Raw genomic sequence first — 25,849 nt, forward strand, 5'->3', positions numbered from 1 at the left:
TTGTTTATATAACCTGTCAGGCCCATTGGGAGGGGCCAATAAATGGGAAGGTGAGCCTGAAAAAATGGGAGGGGGTCGTTGTTCAGCACCCAGCTGGCCAGAACGCATGGTTGTGTGTGTTGTCAGGACTCAGGGACATGCTATGTTCAGCTCAGGATGGGTCAGAAGGTGTGTGGGTCTGCTTTTAAAATTTTCTTTTAATAATGATAACCACCAGTCTGTATATGCCCTCTGCCCTCTTCAAATGCTGCCTTCAGCTTAGAAGAGCTACCCGGTGGTGAAAGGCACAGTCACACACACAGATACATACAAACAAATGCGCGTGCACTGCACATGGCCACTTGATCCTGGTCGGGGAAGGAATCGCCTCCATCAACCTGCAGGAAGGTGGGTTAATTTAATGTTTCTGTGTGCATAGGGGTGGAAGCCGTGTGTGTGCATGGGGTGGGGGGAGGAAGAAACGCTGTTTGGATGCCAGTCAGTAGCCCCAGCTGGGAAGAGTGTGCGCGCACGGCAGTGTGTGTGTGTGTGTGGGGGGGGAGTTGTGGGAAGGGAGGTGGCTGGTGAAACAACGCTGAAAGACCAAAAAAAGCTTCGATTAATTATTCATCTGAGGAAGTGAAGTGGAGAAAATGCAACATGGAAAAAACAAGCTCTGAACGACTGGGCTGATGGTTGGGGGGGGTGAAGAAGAGGGGGAGGGCAGAAGGTGTGGGGGGAGGGGGCCAAAGAGAGAGCTGCCACAGCCCCAGAGGCTGTGTGTGCACGCGTTGGAGGCAGCTGGTGGTTAACCCGTCATGTGCCGTGCCAATGCTCATAGGGTTACGCCAGGCTTCTGCAACCTGGCACACTTCAGACGTATCGGATGCAATCCCCATCACTGGGGATGATGGAGATTGTAGTCCAATCGATGGAGGGCAACAGGTTGCGGAAGGCTGGGATGAGTTGGCTCAGATCAGCCTCGGTGCAAGGAACCCACTGTTCATTCTGGCCCTATGTCTTCTCTCTTCGGGGGATCCCTCTCCACAAACACACACACAACAACATAAGAAAAGCTTTCGCTGATGCTGGACCATCCATTATTCCTTTTTCCAACAGCGTCCAGCCAGACGATACCCAGTAGGGCATTTTGTCCCCAGAGTCTGATATCCTTCAAAGATATACTGCCCCTAAACACAGAGGATCTCCACACCTAATCATCTTAGGGTGTAATCGTATGCAAGTTTAAACAGGAAAAAGGTCCTACAACTCATGGCTGGCTGGGGCATGCTGAGAGTTGTGGGACTTCTTTCTGTTTAAACATGCATAGGATTGTGCCCTAAGTTAGAGTCTAACCACTAAACCACAGCGTAATGTTTGGAACTGGTTTATGCAATGGGGGGAGGGAGACAGACAGACAGAGAGAGAGAGAGAGAGACTGGGGCCTCGCTATTCTGGCCTCACAGGGGCATCTTAACTGTTAGGGTCCTTCCATATTACTGAGAAAGCTGAATTTGGGTAAACAGATACTCCAAGATGCCCAAGGTACTAGAGCCATTTGAAAACAGGGACATCTGTATCTATCACCCTCAGTAACAAAGGTCACAAGGTGTACCCCCCAAATAGTTAAGGTACTGCGAAGCCAAAGGGTTCAGGTTGAAGCCAAGTGGCTGAGAAGCCAAATGGTTGAAGTTTCTGCAGGCCAATGGGCAACCTCTGTGGGCTGCCCTCCCCTGGCATACAGGTGGCTTGTGTGACTAGGAAAGCCCAAGGGAAGCATTGGTAAGTTTTTCCCTAAAAACAGGCAGGGGACAAGAACTGTTTTTTAAAGTGCTTCCACTTTATCTAAAAATTGGGGACATATGTGCACACACACACACAATGAGGGATTACTAAAAAGCGATGAAAATGGGATGTTTTTACCCCTAAATGTGGAGGCATGATGTTGACCTCATAACAGAGATCAGCACTGTGGGAAATTGCATACATGGGAGAGAAGACTGGGATCAGGGTGGGTGGGTTTCCACCAGCTTGGATTTGGGGAGGGGGCACATGATCTTGAAGCAGGCAGGGACATCTGTCGATGCTTGCGGAATACATGTGCGTGTGTGTGTGTTGCGTGCCTATGAAGAGCAGGCTTACAGAAGGCCACTGACGGTGCCCCCCTGGCCAGCTTGCACTGCTGGGGCACGTGTTTTGGCAGCCCTGCGTAGGGGAGCGACGTGTCAGCCGGGCACTCCAGTAGAGCCTGGCTTGGCATCTTTTGGCTCCCAGCCAGAGAGGAGATGGAGGCTCATTCCCTGAAGAACATCCCCCCCCCCCCCCGCCACTCCCGCCCACAGCCCAGCCGTCAGGAACTGTGGCAGGCTGACGGCACAACCAGTGCCGACAGCAAGAACGGGCAGTGCTGGTGGCGGTGGATGAGTTTGTTGCAGGCAGCCTGGGCGGGAGGGAAGTGTGTGCATGTGTGTTTTCATGGGGAGTGGGGGGAAGAGACAGAGAAAGGAACGGGTTACACCGCTCTGACGGTCTGTCTGTGGCAGGGAACTGCAAATGCGTTGCCTTTCTGTCTGCCACGTTGTGCCAGCCGCCACCTTCTGCCACTCCGCGCCACCCTTGCGCGGGAGTGGGAATCTCTCTCGCATGCGCGGATGTATGGAAATAGCTCTCCCTAAACAGTGTGCTTTGGTGGAGGGAAAACATACAAACACACACCTCCACATGCTGCGTGCGCACCGCCGTTGCTGCTGAGCAGATGGGGGGAACATGAGGCCAATGTGGCACCTGAAGGCAAGAAATGTGCTCCACATGCTCATAACCCCCCCTCCCCCCGATAATACAAGGGCATGGAAGCTGCAGCACTCTTCATGCCTTTGAACTCCAACTCCCATCAGCCTCAGCCAGCATGGCCCATGGTTCGGGGATGATGGGAGTGATAGGCTGACAACATCTGGAAGTCTAGAAGTTGCTCAAGCCATGGCTTACAGTGTTTGGGCTAGGATGTTTTTTTTAGTGGGGCAGGGGGAAGGTGAACATAAGATGGCAAATGTATTTATTTATACTGTTCTTACCCTGCTCTTCAGCCCAAAGACGGCTCCCAGAGCAGTTTGCAAAGATTTATAATGAGAGAGGCCCCACCCTCACGCTTACAATCAAAAAGACATCACACAAAAGGAAAAGGGGTTGGGAGGGAGGAGGAACAAAGCAAAGCAAAGCAAAACCAGTTCTTCGGTTTGAAGTTCTCCTAGATGTTCTTTCTGGATTTCTTATCATCTTTACCAGGATTAGGCAACCTGGGGCCGTCCAGACATTTTGGACTGCAACTCCCATCAACCCCAGCTAATATGGTCAACAGTAAGGGACGATGGGAATGGCAGGCCGACAACATCTAGAAGCCCACATGTTCCACTCCCCCACCATAAAAGATACATGCGCATACACAAATGTATGTATGTATGTACATATGTATGTATTTATTACATTTCTATACCCCCCAATAGCTGAAGTTCTCTACAGATAGCCAAATTTGGCCAACACCCAAATTTGCTGCCCTTGTGCCCACATCCACTCCATCCAGGGTGTTGGCGTCACAGACTCCAGAGAGGGCAGGCAGATTTTGATGCCAATCAGGCAAAATGCCATTCCTTGCCCGGCCCGGGGAGAACAGTCCATGCCCGCTCTGTCGCTGACCAACTGGGCGTGAACACCGCCGTTTGGATTTGGCTCGGCTGAGCACGAGGGGGTGGCGGTTGTTTGTCGCTTTTCGGCTCTGACTCATTTCCCCGAGCCAGTGGCAGGTGGCTCAGTTCCCACGTGCCGGCTTTGGGAGAACGCCAGACAACATGGGGGTGGGGACTGGGTCCTGCCAACGGGTGCCACACTGCCAGCGCTCGGGGGCGCTCAAAGGGGGGAACCAGCAGCCAGAGGGACCACGCTGAGGACTAGGAGACTAGCGCTGAAGACTTTTTCAAGCCAGGCTCCCTGAGCCTCAGTTTTCCCCAGCTATAAAATGGGGGTCTGAATCAAGCATCTTTGTCCAGTCTCTGTCTGTCTGTCTGTCTCACACACTCACAGCCTAAACTACTTCACAGGCTTGGTGAGAATGAAGATGAAATAGGTTCCTCTCTCTTTCTCACCCCGCCCCACCTCACGGTACAGTCCCCCAGGGACCTCAGTGTCAATTCTTGTCAATGGAAGATTTTTTTCTCAGCTTAATTCCCACGCAGGGGGCTATTTTCAAGGGGGGCTGCAGCTGAGAAGGGTCAGCCCTCCCCTTCCCACATCCTGCAATACCCCCTCACCCCAAATCCTAACCTGCATGGCAATTAAACTTAGGGGGGAAATCTTTCCATTTGTGCTAATGATTCTCTTTCTTTCTTTCCTTCTTTCTTTCTTTTCTTTCTTTCTTTCTTTCTTTCTTTCTTTCAGCTTAATTTCCATGCAGGGGAGGGGATTTCCACGGGGATAGCCATCGGAGGGGGAAGGATTAACCTTCTCTTCCCTGTGTGCTGTGCCCCCCCTGCAAAATTCCTCCACGTGACAATTAAGCTCCCCCCAGCTGGGAACTTTCAATTGCTGTCAATGAAACCTTTTTTCTAAGTTGAATTCCATGGATTTTCTGAGCCTCAGTTTTCCCCAGCTGTAAAAGGGGGATATGAATGACATATCTTTATCCAATCTCTCTCTCCCTTTCCTTCAGCATAAACTACTTCACAGGCTTGTTAGGAAAATAAAATGGGTTCATGTACCCCCCCCCCAGCTCATGTACACTGCCCTGAACTTCTTGGAGGGGTGGTATGCAGGGGTTATAAATATGACCAAGGAACGGGTAAATAATACGAACACTCAACTCGCACTTTCCGTCCGCCTTTCATGGCTGCTGGCTAGAGGGATGCCATTCTGGCTGGGCTAGTAAAACCCCAGCTAGTCGGCAACTCCACGCCTCTCAGTAAAACCTACCCTCCCTCCTTCCACCCTTTTTTCTCAAGTCTGCGCAAGCAAATGGAATAGTTAAGCAGGCCACTGCTGACCCTTTCCCTTGTGGCCGGGCCCTGATCCTGGCCTCAGGGGCCACTTTATGTTTCTAAGGGCCACAGGAGAGAGACCGGGGGAGTGCATATTGGCTCCTCTTGCCCTGGTTAATATTTAACCTGGCTTCCTGTGACAGAACAGTTCCTAGCGTAGTGTATAGACAGTGTTCAATAAATCATTGCACAGGGCCGTGAAGGCGAGAGCAGTGTGTGTGTGGGGGGGGATGCATTGCAGCTGGAGCGGGCAATGGTGGGGGGGGAGTGGGGCGTGATAATGGAGATTGCTGAGCAGAGAGTGGGATAAATTATTCATTAAATAAATAAACATGGAACGGGGCGTGAGAAGGAGCAGGCGGGAGCACGACGCGGAGAGGCCTTGGCAAGAGGTTGGCAGAAAACTTTAACCCCCTCCGGCCACACTGGCTTGCCCCACGGACAGGGCATGTGGAAGGCATGGCCAGAGGGGGGGGGCGTATGTGCGGGTGCAGGAGAACTACAAAAGGGAAGCGCGCACGTGTTTGCAGGTGCCTTGTGGTCAGGATGCATCAGGATTTTGTTGGAAATCAGCCAGCAGGAAACATCAACGTATGATTTAGAGAGAAAAAACGCAAACCACTGCCTCCAGACGAGCAGAGTCGTGGATGGGCCTGGAGGTTCTGAAGCTCAGCATGTAGGATCTGCTTAGTCATGGTGGAGCCAGAATCTTTGTGGGCCATGGTGGGCAGAGCCGCACAAAATCTTTATGGGCGGAGCCACAACAGAATCTTTGTCGGCTGTGGGCAGAGGCAGAATCTTTGTGGGCCGTGGGCAGAGCCAACACAAAATTTTGTAGGCAGGGCCAACAGAATCTTTGTGGATCATGGGCAGACCCAGAATCTTTGTGGGCTGTGGGCAGAGGCAGACTCTTTGTGGGCTGTGGGTGGAGCCTGTCTTTCCAGAAGCAGCAACTTTCCGCAGCTCCCCCGGCCCCTTCTAGGCCCCACTCAGCCATGGAAGCTCACTGGGTGACTTTGGGTCAGTCAGGTTCTCAGCCCAACCTACCTCACAGGGCTGTTGTTGTGAGGATAAAATGGAGAGGAGGAGGATTATGTACGACGCTTTGAGTTCCCTGGAGGAAAAAAGGCAGGATATAAATGCAATAAATAAATAATAAAGTTCCTTGGCAGCCCAACCATCCAGCTGGGGTTCCCCAAACCTCAGCCCCAAAACCTGTTTTTGATGCTCACAAACACACACAGGGAGAAGCCAAGAAGGCCTCTGAGCATGCACAGAGGGCATACCCATTGCTAACGCATAAAGACACTGAGGGGCCCACAGTCTCAGATCGGAGAGTATGTGGGGCTTGCAGGCAGGGGCAAGACCCTGTGCCCCCTTCTAAAGGAACTGCTTGCTTGGCAGAGTGGTACACATCCTAACACGGGCTCAGACATTTCGTCACGTGGTCCACCTTCGCAACAGGCACCGTTCAGACCCATGCTAACCAGTGTGTCGGGTGTGTATGCTAAAGTACTTGCTGTGGCACATGTCCAGACTGAATCCACACGCACGCGAAGTTCAGAAACAGAAGAATGATATGTTTCTACGAAAATGCCGGATCGCCTCTCTGCCTCCCAGCCTCATAAAGCAGAAGCGGGAAACCAATAAAAAAGCCCTGCCTCCTCACAATTCACCCAGATCCCACGGTTGGGTGTGCTGGGGGGGTGTCTTTCTTCCCTCTCCCCCATCTTGTGCCCATTGTTCTATTTCCTGTTTCCTTTTTTAGCGCCATGGCTCTCGTTAAAATTGAATGAGGCCCACACGGTTCGTCGGGTTGAGTCAATGTCTTGCCGGCGCCAAACTCACCCGATTCCCCCCGGGGGTTCCAGGGGGCTACCCTGCCCCCCCCCCCAAGCTGGCTAAAAAGATGCCAGCACTGAACACCTGTGCCCAGGGTACAAAACAGGGTTGGCAACCATCAGGTATTTTTTACTGGTCCACACCAGGAAAACTGCATGCAGACAGGTCACCAGAACTCTGCTCAAAAGGACGCTAGAGTCCAGATTCTAACGGGCTCCACTCGCAATTCGCCAGGATTTGAATTAGCTCCGCCCCTGCAGACCCGACAAGTTTTCCTATGGCTCCACCCTTGAATCTCCCAAATTTTGACTTGGCTCCACCCTTGACCTGCCATGTTCCCCAGGTTTTGCCTCCAAGTCAGTGCCACTCATAAAACCCACTAGGTTTTATATTGGCTCCGCCCCAACCTGTGAGATTCTCCTAGGACTCCGCCCTCGAATCAATAAAAGGCTCCACCCCTGCCGTATTCTCCAAGCTCCGCCCCAGTATCCCAGATTTTGCCAGGCTCCACCCATGGAACCTGCCAGATTTGGCACGGGCTCCGCCACTGCCCCTGAAATTCTATGGCTCTGCCTTCAACTCGCCAGATTTTGCCATGGCTCCACCCTCTGAGAAGCCATATCCCTCCAAGCTCCACCCCATGATAGCCCAGGGTCCACCTTGGCTCCCCACTTTCTTTGCCCTCCCCCCACATCACAGCCAACACTGTACGCCATTTGAGCACACGGATCATACCGATGGGGCAACAAAACACCCACTCACACACACATCATCCCCCATTTGAACCAGGGCCTCAACGCAGCACACCAGAACATTTGGTTTGAAAATGAAAGCGCTAAAGCTCTCCTTGGTCCTGGATGCCCATTTCCCATATCTCACGTATGTTGTGGTTACTCAGTGCTGAATGAAAAGTGATCTGTGCATGTTCAGATGCACTTTTAAAAATAAATACTATTACTGTGTATGCTGCGGCTGGTACGTGAAAACAGGTTCCGGGGCTTCAATCAACCCTCAGGTAAGGGCACCCAACCCTGTAAGGGCACCCATTTTTCCACACTGGGCTTTCTGCACTTGTTCCTTTATCAGCAGAGAAGCCGAAATTCGACAAATTAGAAAGGGCACCCCATATGTATATATGTATCCACGCAGCTGGACCAAGCCCTCTTTGGACCTGCAGAACAAAGATCGCTTTTCCAAGGAGCGAGGCTTGTGGGCACCGAATTATTATCCAACAGCAATCTCCGTTCTCCAGTGCCAATCATTATTTAGCCAAAATGGCACCATCCACACCAAGAGGGAGGTATCAGCAGACTGGGGGAAACCCCAAGCTTTGTAGGAGTACAGAACAAAGGCGGGGAGAGTTAAAAACAAAACAAACAAATAAGCGATGCCAAGGGAATGGAGAACCACACCTCCCCAAAACCACTGAATGAAAACCAAGTGGGCTCAGTAGCCGCAGAATACTGAGTGCCTGTTGGGGGAGTGGGAGGGAAACTGGGATTTGTGTGGAATGGAGTACTCTGGAAAAGGGCATGGCTGGCTGGGTGGCACCCTGATCAGAAGAACTCTATACTGCAACATTTTGTGGCAGGTCCCACTCGTTAATTCATTATGTGCCCAAGGTTGCTAAAATCCTTCCTTTATAGGGAAGAGTCTTGTCTAAACTTTGTTCTGATATATTCACATGCTGATGGAGTGGGGAGGGGAATATAGGGAGCGAAATAAGAGGGGAACAAGGGAACTAGCAGGAGGCCTTTCCTTCCCCCCCCTTCCAATCCGCCCCCAGACCCCCAACTCAAAAGGGATTATGGAAAGCAGCAGAGGATGCAGCTAAGGATTAAACTGCCCTTCCTAGGGGCCGCCTTGGAGTTCAATGGCAAAGCTCTTCTCTGGATCTACATTTGAATGGGATCCGGCTACTTCCAATTCTACTAGCAAAACCAAAGCCATCCTTACTGGGGGGGGGGCTATGGGGCGGAGAAATTGATGGTCACCTGTCTGCCTGTGGGTAGCTGATCAGCCCCACGCTTTGGCAAACTAGAAGGATGACTGTGCCTGTGTGTGTGGGAGATACAGAAAAAAATGCAGTGGGCAGAGGAGGCGGCAAAAAAGATATATATATATATATACAGTATGTATGTATGTATGTATGTATGTATTAAATTTCTTAATCGCCCATCTGGCCAGTCACCTGGCCACTCTGGGCGATATACAATAATACAACAGTGTAAAACAATAACATTCCACATTTAAAACGTCGTATTTCTAAAAATACCCTAACGCACCCCAAATGCTTGCCTGAACAACCATGTTTTTAATGTGTGGCGGTATGCATACACACATACACAACAACCGGCATACAATCTAGCCCAGTTTCCTGTTTCCAACAGTGGACAGCTACATGCTTCTGGGGAGCTCAGAAGCAGGGCAGGAAGGTAATACCCTTGGCACCAGAGGCACACTGCTTCTGCCCATGGAAGATCCATTAGTTGCCATGGCTAATAGCCACTGATGGCACAACTGGCATGAATCTGTCTGACATCTTTCATGGGTCTGCCATGCTCAGCAGTCTGTGGCGTGCGTGCCGCGGTGCAGGCCCGTTCACCTTAACCCCTTGCAGGCCACCTCAGTGCGTCTGCCGAGCTGGCGGGCACGAAAGAGGGAGAGAGATCCAAGGAAACGCCAAGCGAGGTGTGAAGAGAGATGGAGACGCAGCCCAGCGAAAACCGCTGGGGCTCTGCAGGGAGGAGGCCGGCGAGACAGCAGGGCGGCGGCATGAAGCCGACTGGCAACTCTCCCTGCTGGCGAGCAACCTGTTACTCTGGGGAGCTGTCCTCTGCCCTGTCTAGCTAGGCACACGCGTGGGAATTCTGGTCTCCCCCCCCCCCCGCCATGTTTTAATGCATTCAATGGGGGACAGAGATGCTTTCTGAAATAGGAAAATCCAAAGATGTGGCACAGGCGGGAAAGTTGGAGGGGGCGGGGTGTGGAGGTTGGGCTTGCGTGGTCCCATACAACTCCCATCATCCACCACCAATGGCTTTGCTGGCTGGAGCTGATAGGAGTTGTTGTCCAAAACATCTGGAGGGACCTGGAAGAAACTGGGAAGGCGCAAGTGTAAATGCCCACTCTGCCACAATGCTCGTGGGAGGGTCTTATGGGCCCATCGTGGCCGTTGAGCCTGACCTTTGAGCCAGTGTCGCGTAGCAGTTCAGGTGTCAGACTGGGACTCAGGGGACCTGGGTTCTGGTCCACACTTGGCCAGAAAGCTCCCTGGGTGACTTTAGGCCAATCACTGACGGACCTACCTCACAGGGTTCTTATGAGGATAAAATGGAGAGGGGGAGGGTCATGTAAGCTGCCTTGGGCTCCTTGAAAGAGGGAAAATAGGCGGGATAGAAATGTAAAGATAAATAAATAATAAACAAATAACCTACCACGCAGGGTTGTTGTGAGGATGAAGTGGAGAGAAGGAGGATCATGTAAGCTGCCTTGGGCTCCTTGCAAGAGGGAAAAAAGGCAGGATGTAAATGTAATCATAAATAAATAATAAACAAATAACCTGCCTCACAAGGTTGTTGTGAGGACAAAGTGGGAGCAGGAAGCACCCATGTACGTCACCTTGAACTCTTGGAGGAAAAGCAGGAGCGGCTTGAAGGGTTCAATTCAGCCCCCCCCCCCCCCACCTCCCAAGGTTCTGTAGCTTCCAATCCCAGGACACGACACACACTTTGGCTGCTTTTTGTGCAAGCTGGAAACGGGCAAAAGGTTCTTTCTGCCCAAGGCCTTGGCAGGGTCCTCTCAGACGCTCACCCTCCTGGGTGACAGGCAAAGGAGAAGGGACAGCTGGGATGTAGAATGCAGGGGTGGGGGGATGCATGGCCCTCCAAATGTGGCTGGACTGCAAGCCCCATCACCCCTAGCCGAGAGAGGATGGGAGTTCCAGTTTGACAACATCTGGGGGGGGCACACATTCCTTGCCCCTCAAAAGCAGGAGAACTTCGCCCAAGCTTCTTTGGCTTCATGGGGACGATGGATTTGTAGTCCATACATCAGAGGGCGCTGGTCAGGGGAGGCTGTCTTATGGGAACGAACCAGTGCACAGAGCCAAACTCGTGTCCCTGCCGGACAAGTCCTTGCACCATCCGACTGCGCCATGGCGGGCTGCTGTTCAGTCCTTATCTGGGGTTCAAAGAGGGTGCAACAATCCAAACTTACAGGGAGAGAAGGTCTTTGTGACCCTTAATGCACCCACCCTCTTCACACATACACCCACAGGGCTCCTGGCAAAGGCGCCTTTCTCCTTTCCCATTTCCAAATATTGCTACAGAAGCCACCTTGAACCTCAAGTCACCGTGCTTGTTTAGACAACACTGCGTTGAGTTAACAAAATGTTTTAAAGTCAGCGTGGATTTCTCGGCAGGGGCTGGCGAGAAGCCATGGCTGTAATGGCAACCCAAGAGTCAGAAATTCAACCGCTTTTCCTGGCACGGAAATAACAGGATGCAGATGGGGTTTTGGTCTGAACATGCTAAAGACGCAGGAGCAGGGACTGTTTTAAAAGTTGGCAACCCTACCGAAGTGTATGCATGGGGTAGGGCTGGGGGCAGGGGGCACAAGGAGGAAGGTTGCCAACTTTTGAACTGGCCAAAGCTACAGGAGCCGGGTCAAAATCCACATACAAACACACACCTTGTACAGGGTTGCCAACTTCATTTTACACACCCAGCTCCAGTGCCTTAAAGAAAAGTTTGCTCTGCCCCAATTAGTAATTGGTCATGTTCAGCTCCATGCCATTCAAGGCTTGACTCAATGGCTGATTTCTGCAGATCAGATGGCTATTAAAGGGGAAAGGAGCACACCAAACCTTCTGCCCAGTTTGCAGTTGCAAGTGGGGAAAAAGAATGATCTGCCAGGGTTGACTCTGAGCTATTTGCTTCTCTCTCAGCCTGTGTTCTTCGCCTGCAAAATGGGCGCATTAATTGGTGCACTTCGACCAGGTCTTCGTGCAACCTGGCTGGCCCGTTCTGAGAGTTCGAATCCCTGATATGCAGGCACCCAGAGGTTGGATTTGTACTTATATGTGCAGGTTATCAGACACGGGGTGCAGCAGGCTGTGTTTCCTGAGCCACCATTTTGTGCCTGGCTCTGGGCGATGCACCTCGGCGTTCTAATACAAAGCCAAGTGGATCCTGTAAGCTTCTGAGAGGCCGATGGTGCCAATTTACAACTGCCAACTTACAGTCACCAGAACATAAGGAATCAGACCCAAGCCCTCTCTAGTCCAGCACTCTGCTCCCACAGTGGCCAGCCAGAAGCCCAAATGGGAAGTCCAGAAGCAGGACAGGAGTGCAACGGTGGGAAAGGAAGCCTCCTCCAGAGCAGCGGGTCTGAGGCCACTCGCCCTTCGGACCCAGCCTTCGGAACCCCAGCAGCTCGTACTCAGTGTGCGAAGCGACGTGAATCCAATCCGGGACTGGCAGGCACCGTTGACAACCTGGCCCCACCACAATTAATCACAGGCTAATTAGCACCGAGGGCTCCGATCCCAGACAGCGCTGCCAGCACTGGGGAGGGAAGCAGAGATGGGGAAAAGGAAAGGAAAATGTTCGGGGACCATGCAGTGCTGGCTCCAGGCTTCGGAGGGCCCTTGGGCAAGGCCCCCTCCATGGGCTCCTCCCTCAGTGAGTCGGCCTCCTCAGCGCCATGGTCACCAGCTGCTCTCGCTCCTCCTCCTCTCTCTGTCATCCTGGCTCCCGCTTGCCGTGGCATCTCTGCTCCTCGTTCTCCCCACCACCATTGCCTGGGCTGGAGCGAGTGGCAGGTGAATAAGCAGGTTGCAATGGGAAGGGGAGGAGCAACTCCGGGGGGCCCTTGTCAGTGGGCCCCTGCTGGGGTGTGGGCCCTTGGCAAGTGCCTGATCATACCGGCCTTGGACGCCAGCCCTGCCTCCCCCTCCTCCCCCGAAGAAAACCGCAGCATGGGCTGCACCCAGTTGCTACAACTGGGAATCTTGTGGAGAGGCCTGGGGAGGGGGGTGAGACCCAAATCCACAGGCCAAACAAACAAACCTCCCCCCGCCCCTCCTTGAACGGGACAGACAGTGCCGTCCCTGCCTACCTTTGACACCAACCCTGGGCGACAGAGTTCCAAGGGCTCTCGCTTTTTTGGCACCCACAACGCCTATGGCATGCATGTGCGTGTGGGGGAAAGAACGAAAGGGGCCGTGAAGTTCGAGAGAACATGACAAAGTGCACTTGTTATTTGCCATGGCCCTCGTCCAGAGATGCTTGTCAACGACAAGCCATTATTGCACAAAAGTCAGGGTCCCGCTCGGAAAATCTGTCTGCAGTGGCAAGTGGGATGTGTGCCTGCCCGTTCCTAGCTGCGCAAAGGGGTCACAGTGTGAGCCATGGAGTGGTTAGAGTGTCAAACCAGGACTGGAGAGACACAGGTTCAAGTAGGGGCCAGTAAGGGCTCCTGTCCAAAGTCCTGGAAAGGTTCTGCTGGTCAATGTAGAGTGGACTTCCCCAACTTGCTACGCTCCAGATAGGTTGGACTGCAACTCCCAGCATCCCCCAGCCAGCATGACTGGCTGGGGGGTGCTGGGAGATGTAGTCCAACCCATCTGGAGGGCACCAAGCTGGAGAAGGCTGGTGTAGCCACTACTGAGATCAATGGATTAATTCAATGCATTGGTCCAAGCAGCTCCCTACCTATCTTGAACTGGTATTCTACCCCTGGTCACCTCCATCTTCTTCGCCTCCCTGTATCGCCTTAACTCACATCTAGTTTTTGACTGTAAGCCCTTTGGGACAAGGACCTGCCTTCTTATTTTCGTTCTGGAGTCAACCATGTGCGCTGATGGCATCCTCCTCCTCCTCATGTCCCATGTATTTTGATGGGCCTGCTCTAAGGAGGACTACCGTATTCTTTAAAAAACACCAAAGATCACAAAAGAGGTGGGGTTTTAGAGAAGGGGTTTGGGAGGAAGCGAGAAACAGGTGGTGCGCCACATAGGTTTTCCGGGAAGGAAGTTCAGGTGTAAGGGGCAGCAAGGGAGTGAGTGCTCCAGGCGTAAGAGGCAGGGAGGGGGTAAGCGGTCCAGGCCTAAGGGGCAGTGAGGGAGGAAGCAGTCCAGCCCTAAGGGGCAATGAGGGAGGGAGCGGTCCAGGCATAAGGGGCAGTGAGGGAATGAAAGGTCCAGGCCTAAGGGGCAGTGAGGGAGGGAGCAGTCCAGGCCTAAGGGGCAGTGAGGGAGTGAGCGGTCCAGGCATAAGGGGCAGTGAGGGAGGGAGCAGTCCAGGCATAAGGGGCAGTGAGGGAATGAAAGGTCCAGGCCTAAGGGGCAGTGAGGGAGGGAGCAGTCCAGGCATAAGGGGCAGTGAGGGAATGAAAGGTCCAGGCCTAATGGGCAGTGAGGGAGGGAGCGGTCCAGGCATAAGGGGCAGTGAGGGAATGAAAGGTCCAGGCCTAAGGGGCAGCCAGAGAGTGAGCAGTCCAGGCCTAAGGGGCAGCAAGGGAGTCCACGCCTAAGGGGCAGCCAGGAAGTGAGTGCTCCAGGTGTAAGAGGCAGTGAGGGAGAATGGGCGGAATCATTTGAAGGACCACCTGCTCCCCTAGAAACCTTCTTGATTGCTGAGGTCCCCATTTGAGGCCTGCCTCTTCCCAGCCACGTTTCCTTCCCTGCACCCCCATGTTCAGAGGTTAGCCAGGCGGCAAGCCCGGGAGAGGAGAACTTTGTGCAGCCAGGGGCGGTGGTCTTGGCGAAAGTCACACACTGTGGGTAAAGGTCAGAAAGACAGAGAAGGGGGGTAAGGCAGCCACAGAGTGCTCTGAGAGGCAAGGGCAAGGAGAATGTGCCAGATGTGGAAAGGCACGAAAAGTTTTTTTTAGGTTTTCGGGTGCCACCCTCTGTCATCTTCCCCCAAAGATGATCCCAGCCAAGCAGAGGCTGAAATACACTATCGTTCCATCACACCCTCGTGGGATGCAGCCTTTATTTTATTTTTTTAAAAATGGCTGCCTCGGCCACCTCCTTCAGCCTGGTGCATTTTTTCTCCACCCTTCACTCCCCAGCTTGTTCCATCTAGCAATTTCAGCAGCCATTGGGAGAAGGGGGGGCGGGGGAGGCTGGTTCGCTCCCTCGGCAGCCGGCGGCGCCAAGGAGAAAATGAGGCAATAAATAACGGGGGGGACGGGAGGGGATGAACGCTGGCAGTATGCTACCGTGTGATGCTGAAATATGGCTAGGCTGTGTTCGGGGGGCTGCGTTTGCAAAGCCTCCATTGCTGGCAGCAGCGCCCGGCCTTCAGGACAGAGTTCTGAAGGCAGCTGAGGCAGGACAGGGTAGGGCGGGGAAACCGTTATTTATTCACGTGTTTGTTTGTTACATTTATATCCCATCTTTTCCTCCAGGGAGCCCAAGGTGGCGTACATGACTCTCCTCCGCCTCCTCTCCGTTCTCTCCTCACAACAACCCTGTGAAGTAGGGTAGGCCGAGAGTCAGTGAGCGGCCGGAAGTCACCTAGGAGCTTCATGGCCGATTGGGGACTAGAATCCAGACCTCTTGAGTCCCAGGGCAGCACTTGAACCACGACTAGAATAGAATAGAATAGAATAGAATAGAATAGAATAGGAGAATGGAAGGGGCCTACAAGTCCATCGAGTCCAACCCCCTGCTCAGTGCAGGAAGCCTGATTCCCAGGTGGTCTCCCATCCAAGGACTAACCAGGGCTGACCCTGCTTAGCTTCTGAAACCACGCTGGCTCTCGGAGCCTCTCAAGAGAGAGATACGTCAGTGAAGGCAAATATTCAGGGGTGCCCCAGCTGTAGGTTGACCAGCTTGGAGTGGCCATGATATATAATTAGAACTTCCAGGACCAGAGGAAGTCCACGTCTGAATTCTAGTTCTTAGGGAATAGCAGCATGAGAAGGCTGTTCCTTTGGTCTGGACTGCCAGGGCTCTTCTGATGTTCTATTCCAAGATCTCCAGCCCTCACTCCTCCTCCCGGTGACACCCCCCCTTCTCCCTTACTCTGCCAATCCTTCAGGGATGGGGTGGGGCAGAGAGGATGACGTAATCCAAGCAGGCCAGAAATGCTCCTGCCCCCATTCTTTCTCCCCATTCATGGAGGCACCTGTCAGTCAAGGGCTGAGGATGCCGCAAAGACAGAGGTCCCCAACTGGGGCGGGGGGTTTCCAGTGGGCACATTTGGAATTTTCACGAGTGCTGTGGCTGCCAGTGGGATGGGGCTTGCCACGAAGCAGCTGCCACGGTGAGTGTGGCCATCCACAAAACACCCATTTGCCAGAAGGCAAGGGGGTGAGGCGCAAAGGAAAACAACTTACCCAAGGATCTAAGTACAAGGCAGAGGAGAGGTCCAAGCTCCAAAACACAAAACGCCAGAGAGCCGGTGTGATGTAGTGGTGAGAGTGTTGGACTGGGAGCCGGGAGATCCGGGTTCTAGTCCCCACTCGGCCATGAAGCTCACTGGGTGACTTTGGGCCAGTCACTGACTCTCAGCCCAACCTACCTCACAGGGTTGTTGTCGTTAGGATAAAATGGAGAGGAGGAGGATTATGTATGCTGCCTTGGGTTCCTTAAGGAGGAAAAAAGGTGGGATAGAAATGCAATAAACAAACAAATAAAATAAAACCACTCTTTTGAAAAACACCCCCCCACACACGCTTTTCTGTTCCAACCAGTGGTGGCTGGTGGCTCCGATGTCCATGGGGCAGTAAATCTGCTCAAGGTTTCAGCCAGAACCAGTCAGAACTCTAAGGGTGCAATCTTATGCATGTTTAGACAGAGAAAAGGCCTACAACTCCCAGCATTCCCCAGCCAGGTATGCTGGGAGCTGTAGGCCTTTTCTCTGTCTAAACATGCATAGGATTGCGCCCTAAAGGAACTATTCAAGAAGCACCTTGCACAGCTCCTTTAGAGTTCTGACTGAAACTCAGAGCAGATTCACCGCCCCACTGACATCGGAGTCACCAGCCTCCACTGGCTCCAGCACCCATTTCACAGAAGACAGACCGAGGAGGCTCAGAGGTAAGTAGTTCGGCCAAGAAGGAGTACAAGGCAGTGCTCTGGGCTTCAAATGCCCAATCACAGACTGCCCCCACAGAGCATAACAAAAGACCCATTTTACAGAAGGCAAACGGATGACGTTCAGAGCAACACTCCATAAAGCCAGGCAAAACACACACACGACGACAAAGAGCAGCTGAGGGAGAAATAAGGAAGGTCTGAGCCATGGTGCTGCAATCCTCCACCCTGGCTTGCTTGTGCTGGAGAGAGTTGCCAGCTTTTGCACCTGCGCCCACAACAGCAGAATAGCATGCAAACATTCACCAGCAAGCAGTAGCGCTTCACTCAGCAGACCAGACTGATGTCTCCACGGTGGGCTGCTGCTGAAAAGTGGAAGGGTTGGGTAGGGCTGATTTGTTGCTATTGCTGTTCTGTGGTCAGGTGGGCGACCGTACTTGGGCAACCAAATCCTCTGGGCCAGCCCTGTCTGCCAGATCCCTTCTTTGCCAGACTTCTCAAGGAGAGAACGAAGAGGGGATTATCCGAAGGACTGCAAAACTTTGCACACAAAATGATGCCTGGGGGTGGAGTGCTCCTGCTCAGGGTTCCAGCCAGCCAGGGAGGGACTGTAGCTCAGCCGTAGAGCACCTGCTTTGCAAGCAGAAGGTCCCAGTTTCGATCTGGGGCATCTCCAGGTAGGGCTGGAAAAACTCCTGTCTGAAACCCTGCAGAGCCCTGGCTGCCAGTCAGTGTCGACAATACTGGCCTAGATGGGCCAAAGGTTTGACTCAGTATAAGGCAGCTTCCAGCCAGCCATGCCCTCTCTCACAATACTCCATTTCCAGCCAGCCATGCCCTCCCCCTCAATACTCCATTTCATCCCCCCCATCCAAATGTTTTATCTCCCCACCCACATCCCATAACTGTCAGTTAGCGTTCTAATGCTCAGCCCTCATTGAGGTGTTTGGTGTAGCGGGGGTTCCCTAAAGATTTTTCAGACTTCTGCAAACCTTGGGGTTCCCTTGAGCCAGCTGAGACCTCCCTCTTGTGTGTGTATTTTTTATACATCAGGATCTGCACTGGGAGAATGAATTTGCTGTGGGTGTTTAGGATATATCAAAAGTGAAGACTGGCTGAAAGCCCACCAGGTGAGGGAGAGAACAGCATCCATCCATACCTGTTGGAAAAGAGACCTTTTCTTTTCCATCACCAGTTGGCCCATCTTTCTGTTACGGCACTGGCAGCAACATCACAGTGAACGGCAACCCTTCCACCATGGGCGGCTGCTAGGGATGTATGGATTTTGTTAAATCCGTTCCGTCTGTAGATAAGAATGTACTCCATAAGCAATAAGAACATACTCGATACAAAATCTGTAAAACCAGAGATTACCAACTGAAATCAATAAAGACAGAACTTGCCAAAACAGACAAATAAACCCTGAAGCCCTGAAGGCCAGCGAAAACAGGTGGGTCTTCAGAGCTTTCCTGAAGACCTGCAAAGAAGGGGCCTGATGAACCCCGATGGAAGCAGATACCAGAGGTGCGGAGCTACCACTGAGAAGGCCCTCTCCCTTGTACTCGCCAGCCTAACTGCCCCTGCTGGTGGGCAGGTGAGAAGAGCTTCTTCTGATGACCTTCAAAGCGCAGGCAAGCTGGTTATGGGTGAAGATGGCCCTTCAAGTTGTTTGGGTCCGAATCTGTTGAGGGTGGGTGGCTAGGGTGGTTTACAAACCACTCTAGAACCCATGGCTTGTTCTAGGGTTGCTGGGTGGTTTGCAAACCACCCCAGAGCCCACCCTCACCAGGTTCGGAAGTCACATCAATTATGCTAATTAGGCGGCTGGCAGCCGTGGCTTATTTTCCCTCTGTGCTTGTGTGGTCATTCCATGGGTAACAGATCGAGTAGTAAACATGCTGCCAGAAAAGCCAACAGGACAACATACACAATTGTATGCAACCATGCGCCTGGGCGATGAAGCACTACCATTTCAATTACACTGTGGTGCCAGTCGCAGGCGCAGCATTATCCCCATCCACCTCCCAAACCCCAGTATGCCATTGGAAGAGATTAATCCACTTTTCAGTGTATAATCACACTGCATCAAAACCAGTGGGAAAATGCAATTTCAAAATTTCTCACCCAAAGACAAAACAAGAAATACAGGCTAGGGTTTGTGGTTGTAGGTGACCAGAGAGCAGTAGTGTTGTTAGGCCTGAAGGCGGTCCAGGCTATGAAACTGGTAAAGGTACAATTTCAGAACATATTGACAGTTTACAGTGGAGTGATGGAAGAGTCAGATGAAGGTGGAAGCTGGAAACAACGAAGGATTCAAAGGGAATTCAAGGCTGTGTTCGAGGGAGATGGACAGCTAGATGGAGTTTATAAACCAGAGATTGATACAAGTGTAAGGCCAGTTAAGTGACCCAAGGGGAAAGTACTGGTAGCTTTAGTACAGCCTCTGAAAGAAGAGTTGCGAATTGCGAAGTCTACAATGGCAGGGAATTATTCATACAGTAAGAAAAGTACAGACTGGATAAACAGTCTTGGTGGTGATCTGAAAACCATCAGGGAAACTCAGAATTAGGGATGTACGAACCCCCCAATGTCCGGGGGGGATCCACCGCGGGGCAATTTGGGCTGCTTGGGGCCCTGTGGATTCCTCCAGAGCCCTGGAGTTGGCAGAACGGCTCTCCAGCTTTCTAAAAAATGCAGTACGCTAACGGTAGTTACCTACTTAAAAGTTAGGTAACTTTTACCTATATTGCAGCTGTTTACGGCTGTATTGAGGTAAAAGTAAGTTAGGGAAGTAGGTTTATTGAGGTAAAAAATGGCATACAATATGCCATTTATGGCTGTAATTTTCCTGCGATAAGCTAATGGCAGCTGCCATTAGCGTATCACATTTTTAGAAAGCCGGAGAGCCACCCCATGGGAACTCTTCCGGATGCAGCGGTGAGTGCAGCCGGTCTGCTGCAGGCTCCGAAGCTCAGATTCTTCGGAATCCAGCCTCAGTTGAGTCCACAGTGGATTTCTCCAGCATCCCTACTCGGAATATACATAGATCTACTAGAGCCCTTAAATACAGCACTGAGAAGTCATTTTCCATTGCCCAGTACTGAAGATCTATTGCCAAATCTGTCAAAAGCAGAACTGTTCTCCGTCTATGATGTCAAAAATGGATTCTAGCATATTGAGCTGGATGAAGAGTCCAGTTATTTGACAACATTTGCCACACCCTTTGGGTGTGATTGCTGGCTTAGAATGCCAACGAGCCTCAGTCCGGGCCCCGAGGCATTTCAGAACAGGTTGATGCAAGCCTTGGAGGGTCTTGGCAGGCATTCAGGCAATAGTTGATGACGTGCTGATAGTGGGAGAAGGTGATGACCTACAGCAAGCACAGCAGGAACATGATCGAAAACCAATAGCATTTCTGAAAAGATGCAGAGAAGGAAATATCAAATTGAATAGGGACAGATTCAGAGTGAAATACTATATATTGGCCATTTACTGACCTCAAGAGATCCAGAAAAAGTAAGAGCTATTGAGACATGCCATGACACCAAGACATCAAGGGAGTCCAGAGATTTCTGGAAATGACCAACTATTTAATTAAGCTGTGTAAACACCTTTCAGAGAACTGCAAGATCCTGAGACACATCAAGAAATACTATGGGAGTGGACAGAGCAACATGAAGATGCTTTCCAAAAGATAAAAGAGATTATTGCAACAGTCTCCATCTTGAAGTATTACAACCCAGAAAAGCCATTAATGCTTCAGTGTGATGCATCAGAAACAGGTCTGTGAAGGTTTGAGGCCTACAGAGGCAAAGGGAAAAAAGGTCAGGCTTAGAGGCCTGGAGTTTTCTGTTGGGAGGGGGTAACCCAGAGACGAGTAGTTTCATTTCTCTGGTTAAGTGTCAGTTTCATTTATCCACGTAAATTTCAATTCTTCAGGTTTGAAGCAGAACTTTCAGTTTTGAGGGAGGAGGTTTGAGAGAGCCAGTAAGAGCAGAGAGACAGACAGAGCCTGAAGTGAGAGCAGAGTCTGAAAAGTGAGCAGGAAGAAGCCTAGATAAGTCTAAGTAAAGCTAGGGTAAAGGAACTTGCGTTGTGCAACTTTTTTTAAAATGCCTTTTGTATCGGTCAGCTCGACTCTGTAAATTTGCTACCTTTAAATCTACTAGTAAACTGTTGTGGTTAAACCCTGTGTCTAGAATATCTGTCACCCCATGTCTACAGCCTAAACCCCATGTTACTGGGAAGGGAAAGTTTAAAAGAAGGAAGGTGGGACTCTTAGGGAGCCAAGAGATCCTTAAGGAGTTGCTCAGGGGGTCCAGGTCATAAGTGGAACATTGACAAGGTCTAGGGACTACCATGCTACAAGAAGGACAGCTAGTTGGATTTGAAAGCAGAGCCTTATCAGAAACAGAAAAGGGCTGTGCCCAAATTGAAAAAGAAGAAGTCTTTTTACTAACTCACTAACCTTTGTGCTGGACTTGAGTTTAGGCCTTGGGAATGGAGCGTTCCAATGATCTAGAAGTGCTAGATATGGGTCTGCCCCTGTCGCTTTTCCTTTTCTCAAGAGTTTCTTAGCTGTTTTTAATAGGGATCCTATTTTGCCACTACTTTGAGCATACCCAGGTGATGAAGTTCAAAATCGCAGTCCTTGCTGAATTTCTGGAATTCTGCTGCAACAGAACATTGGAACATTGACAAGGTCTAGGGACTACCATGCTACAAGAAGGACAGCTAGTTGGATTTGAAAGCAGAGCCTTATCAGAAACAGAAAAGGGCTGTGCCAAAATTGAAAAAGAAGAAGTCGCAATCGATGTGAATTCATCATATCTGGAAACTGAAGGATGTCTACAACAGGCCAGGGAAGCAGTCTATTGGCCAGGAACGAATAAGCAACTACACATTGTGAAGTGTGCAGATTCTGGGAAGACCAAAAACACAAAGAAACATTATTACAGCATGGCATTGCTAATGTCAGAGAGACCTTGGGCAAAAGTAGATGTGGATTTGTTTAGCTGGGCAGACAAGGAATATATGATCATTGTAGATTACTTTTTCAAATATTTGACAGATAGACTACTTATCAGATATCTCTGCCAGATAAAAGCTCACTTTGCATGATATGGGATACCAGACACTGTGTGTTTGGATAATGGGCCCCAGTCTGTTGCAGCAGAATTCCAGAAATTCAGCAAGGACTGCGATTTTGAACTTCATCACCTGGGTATGCTCAAAGTAGTGGCAAAATAGGATCCCTATTAAAAACAGCTAAGAAACTCTTGAGAAAAGGAAAAGCGACAGGGGCAGACCCATATCTAGCACTTCTAGATCATTGGAACGCTCCATTCCCAAGGCCTAAACTCAAGTCCAGCACAAAGGTTAGTGAGTCGAAGAACAAAGGCACTTTTACCAACAAATGGGAGGTTATTAAAGCCAGGGGTTACTGAAGCATCCCTTGGTGAACTGAAGAGACAGCAGAAACAGAGACAGGCCCTTTATTACAACTCATTGGCAAGAGATCTTGCAGGCCTAGAGCCAGGGGACACAGTGAGAGTCCAACCCCTAAGAAAACAGGGCAGAGTCTGGCAAAAGGCAACCGTAATTCAACATGATAACCAACAATCATAGAAGGTACAGATGCACAGCACACCAATACTGAGATGTAACCGAAGACATCGAAGGAAAACAGCAGAAGAATCGGGTGATGCCATGAATCTGAATGAGGGACATGCATAAAACCAGCAAAGGATCCTGCAGGATGAGAGAAGCAGGGAACCCTTGCCATGTGTTAACCAGGGCAGAGAAACACTGGAGTATAGTCTAGAGGAGATGAATGCAGAAGAAGAGACTGCAGCAAAGACACACCATGAGTCTACAGGGGAGCAGAATAAAGGATGGCAGCTGAAAGATGTCACTACTGAACCCAGACACACATTCCAAGTGGGCGAGTTGTTAAGAGACCTGGGCCAGATCTACACCTCGTGTCATATCGATACGATGGTGACACTATATCCCTCTTGTGCATTTATACCACGTAGCACACACAATGGCATCTGTTGCAGTATTTTGGATAATACGGAATCTAGGAAATAACACTAGAAAAGTGGTATACGGAATGCACATTGTGCCCCAACAGTTATCAGTGCACTTCAATACCGACAAAAAGCACGACTGTAGATCTAGCTCTGCACACCTTAAAGACTATGTGTAAAGTTCCAGTTTTTTTTTTTAGCGTTTTTTTTTTCTTTCTCAAAAGAGAATCATAGAATCATAGAACAGTAGGGTTGGAAGGGGCCTACAAGGCCATCGAGTCCAACCCCCTGCTCAATGCAGGAATCCAGGTCAGAGCATCCCTGACAAATGGCTGTCCAGCCTTGTCTTGAAGGCCTCCAGCGTGGGAGCGCCCCCCACCTCCCCAGGTAATTGGTTCCATTGTCGTATTGCTCTGACAGTCAGGAAGTTTTTCCTGATGTTCAGCCGGAATCTGGCTTCCTGTCACTTGAGCCCATTATTCCGTGTCCTGCACTCTGGGATGATCTAGAAGAGATCCTGGCCTTCTTCTCTGTGACAACCTTTCCAGTACTTGAAGAGTGCTATCCTATCTCCCCTCAGTCTTCTCTTCTCAAGGCTAAACATGCCCAGTTCTTTCAGTCTCTTCTCATAGGGCTTTGTTTCCAGTCCCCTGTTCATCTTCATTGCCCTCCTCTGAACCCTCTTCAGTTTGCCTGCATCCTTCTTAAAGTGTGGTGCCCAGAACTGAACACAGTACTCCAGATGAGGCCTAACCAGTGCTGAGTAGAGGGAAACTAGTACTTCCCGGGATTTGGAAGCTATGCTTCTATTAATGCAGCCCAAAATAGCATTTGCCTTTTTTGCAGCCACATCACATTATTGGCTCATATTCAGCTTGTGATCGACAATAATTCCAAGATCCTTCTCGCTTGTAGTGTTGTTGAGCCACGTATCCCCCATCTTGTAACTGTGCATTTGGTTTCTTTTTCCTAGGCGCAGAACTTGGCATTTATCCCTATTAAATGTCATTCTGTTGTTTTCTGCCCAGCGCTCCAGTCTATCCAGATCACTTTGAATTTTGTTTCTGTGTTCCAAAGTATTAGCTATCCCGTCCCATTTTGTGTCATCTGCAAATTTGATCAGCATTCCCTGCACCTCCTCCTCCAAGTCATTAATAAAAATGTTGAAGAGCACTGGGATGTAACAATATGAAAGAACTGCTGGGTTTGGGCTGGAAGGGGTGTGCTTCTTGGGAGGAGAGAGGAAGTAGTTGAGGGCAACACCCATGTGGCTTCTGGCCTGAGGAGAGAATGGCCACAGCCTGAGAGAGCTTTATGGGAAAGACTTTGTTTAAAATAACATGTAGGTTTGTTTGGAAGGCAGAGTCTGTTTGAGCCTGTGGGGTGCAGGATCATCCCAGAGTGCAGGACACAGAACAATGGGCTCAAGCTACAGGAAGCCAGATTCCGGCTGAACATCAGGAAAAACTTCCTGACTGTTAAGAGCAATACGACCATGGAACCCATTACTTGGGGAGGTGGGGGGCTCTCCCACACTGGAGGCGTTCAAGACGAGGCTGGACAGCCACCTGTCAGGGATGCTCTGACTTGGATTCCTGCATTAAGCAGGGGGTTGGACTCGATGGCCTTGTAGGCTCCTTCCAACCCTACTATTCTATGATTCTATGATTCTATTAACTTTGAAACACCTTGTTCCTTAACAGGGTTCCACCCTTAAAGGCACCCTAAAAATAATTTTAAATAAATAACTGAACTCCTATCATCCATCACTATTGGCTATGATGACTAGGGATGATGGGAGTTGAGGAACATCATCATCTAGATGGCCACACATTGCCCACCCATTTTAGAAGCCTCTCCCCCCTGCTGGCCAGATGCATATTTAATCACGTAATTAACAGACTAAAGCTCACGTGATTAACCGATTGAAGAAACATTTTAAACTGGAGCGGGTGTGGGAGCAGCCCTTACTTTGGAGTACATACGGAGCGGGTTGGGCTGGTGGTGTTTGTAGCATTGTGTGTGCTTTTTAATGTCAGCGCATGAGAAGAGGGGGTGTGCGCGCTCCATAAATGAGCTGCTGACCTGGCCCCTATGGGGCCCGTGAATCTGTCACTGGGAAGTGTCTATCCACGCTGCCTCCCCCTCCCCCCCTGCTCCCCAATGGCCCCCTCTAAATTATTCACACCATCGATTCCTTTTCTTGCTGTTCAAGCGTCTGGTCTAGAGCTTGCTGGACCTGGTTTAGAAGGGGGGGGGGGCAGATGTCAAAAGTCACAAACCTTCAAGGACTTTGCTCGAAAGCACCCTCTAGAAGGATATGTGGGGGCACGTAGGCAAGTTCTATGAACCAAGCCAAATGGAGGTTGCCAACTGTTTTTTAGCGGCCCCTGCAAATGAACTTTTGGCGGTGGCTAAGGATGTACAAATCCGCAAGCTGCAAACTTGTCAATGTTGTACAAATGCCACTTCGGAGCTGGTTCGGCTCATGTCCATATCAGCTTGCAAGCTTTCTTGTTCTTGTCGTCTGCACGAAAGTCTGTGTGATTTTCAGTGCACATTTTTCCAAATGCGCACCTCAGCTCCACACACCTCCGAAAGGAATGCATTTTTCTTCCACTGATTAAAGCCTGTTTATGCACACTTGCCAATAGGACTCACTTTTTCATGTGCATTTGTCAAATGTACAGATTTTTGAAGGCAATTCTCTTTGGTCCATGAACTGCATCGCAAGCTTGGAAACATACGGACTTCATGTGCTGGCTGCGTTCGAGTCCACACTCGAAACTGGGAGCTGCAAACTGGGTACGTTCTGGTCTAAAACAAATTGAAACGAATTTCTCATATGTCTCCAGTGGCGGTTTCATCCTCATGCTGAACCCCAGGCTGTGTAAGGCTGTTGTTAAAGGCCATTAGCTCAG

At 50.7% G+C, this 25,849-nt stretch overlaps 1 protein-coding gene across 5 annotated transcripts in view; it reads right to left on the reverse strand.

The window, feature by feature from the left end:
• Positions 1-25,849, reverse strand: part of LOC146334514 (uncharacterized) — a 39,292-nt gene that overhangs the window by 4,951 nt on the left and 8,492 nt on the right. For 2 of the 5 annotated variants that reach the window (XR_014786347.1, XR_014786349.1), the window contains exons 1-2: positions 10,467-11,042; positions 10,283-10,345 (exon numbers count right to left, since the gene is read on the reverse strand). Coding sequence is in view for 1 of the 5 variants with exons in the window: in XM_084824650.1 (XP_084680776.1) it covers positions 10,283-10,345; positions 18,056-18,100 (108 nt within the window). In the remaining 4 variants the exon portion in view is untranslated. Of the gene's footprint in view, positions 1-6,050; positions 6,118-10,282; positions 10,346-10,466; positions 11,043-18,055; positions 18,200-25,849 lie in introns of those variants that run through there. The other 3 variants (XR_014786346.1, XM_084824650.1, XR_014786348.1) reach the window with 2 other exon arrangements.

This window comes from Heloderma suspectum, chromosome 17 (assembly GCF_057233095.1).
Source record: "Heloderma suspectum isolate Gila_16-S chromosome 17, 16-S_ref, whole genome shotgun sequence".
Taxonomy (NCBI): Eukaryota; Metazoa; Chordata; class Lepidosauria; order Squamata; family Helodermatidae; genus Heloderma; species Heloderma suspectum.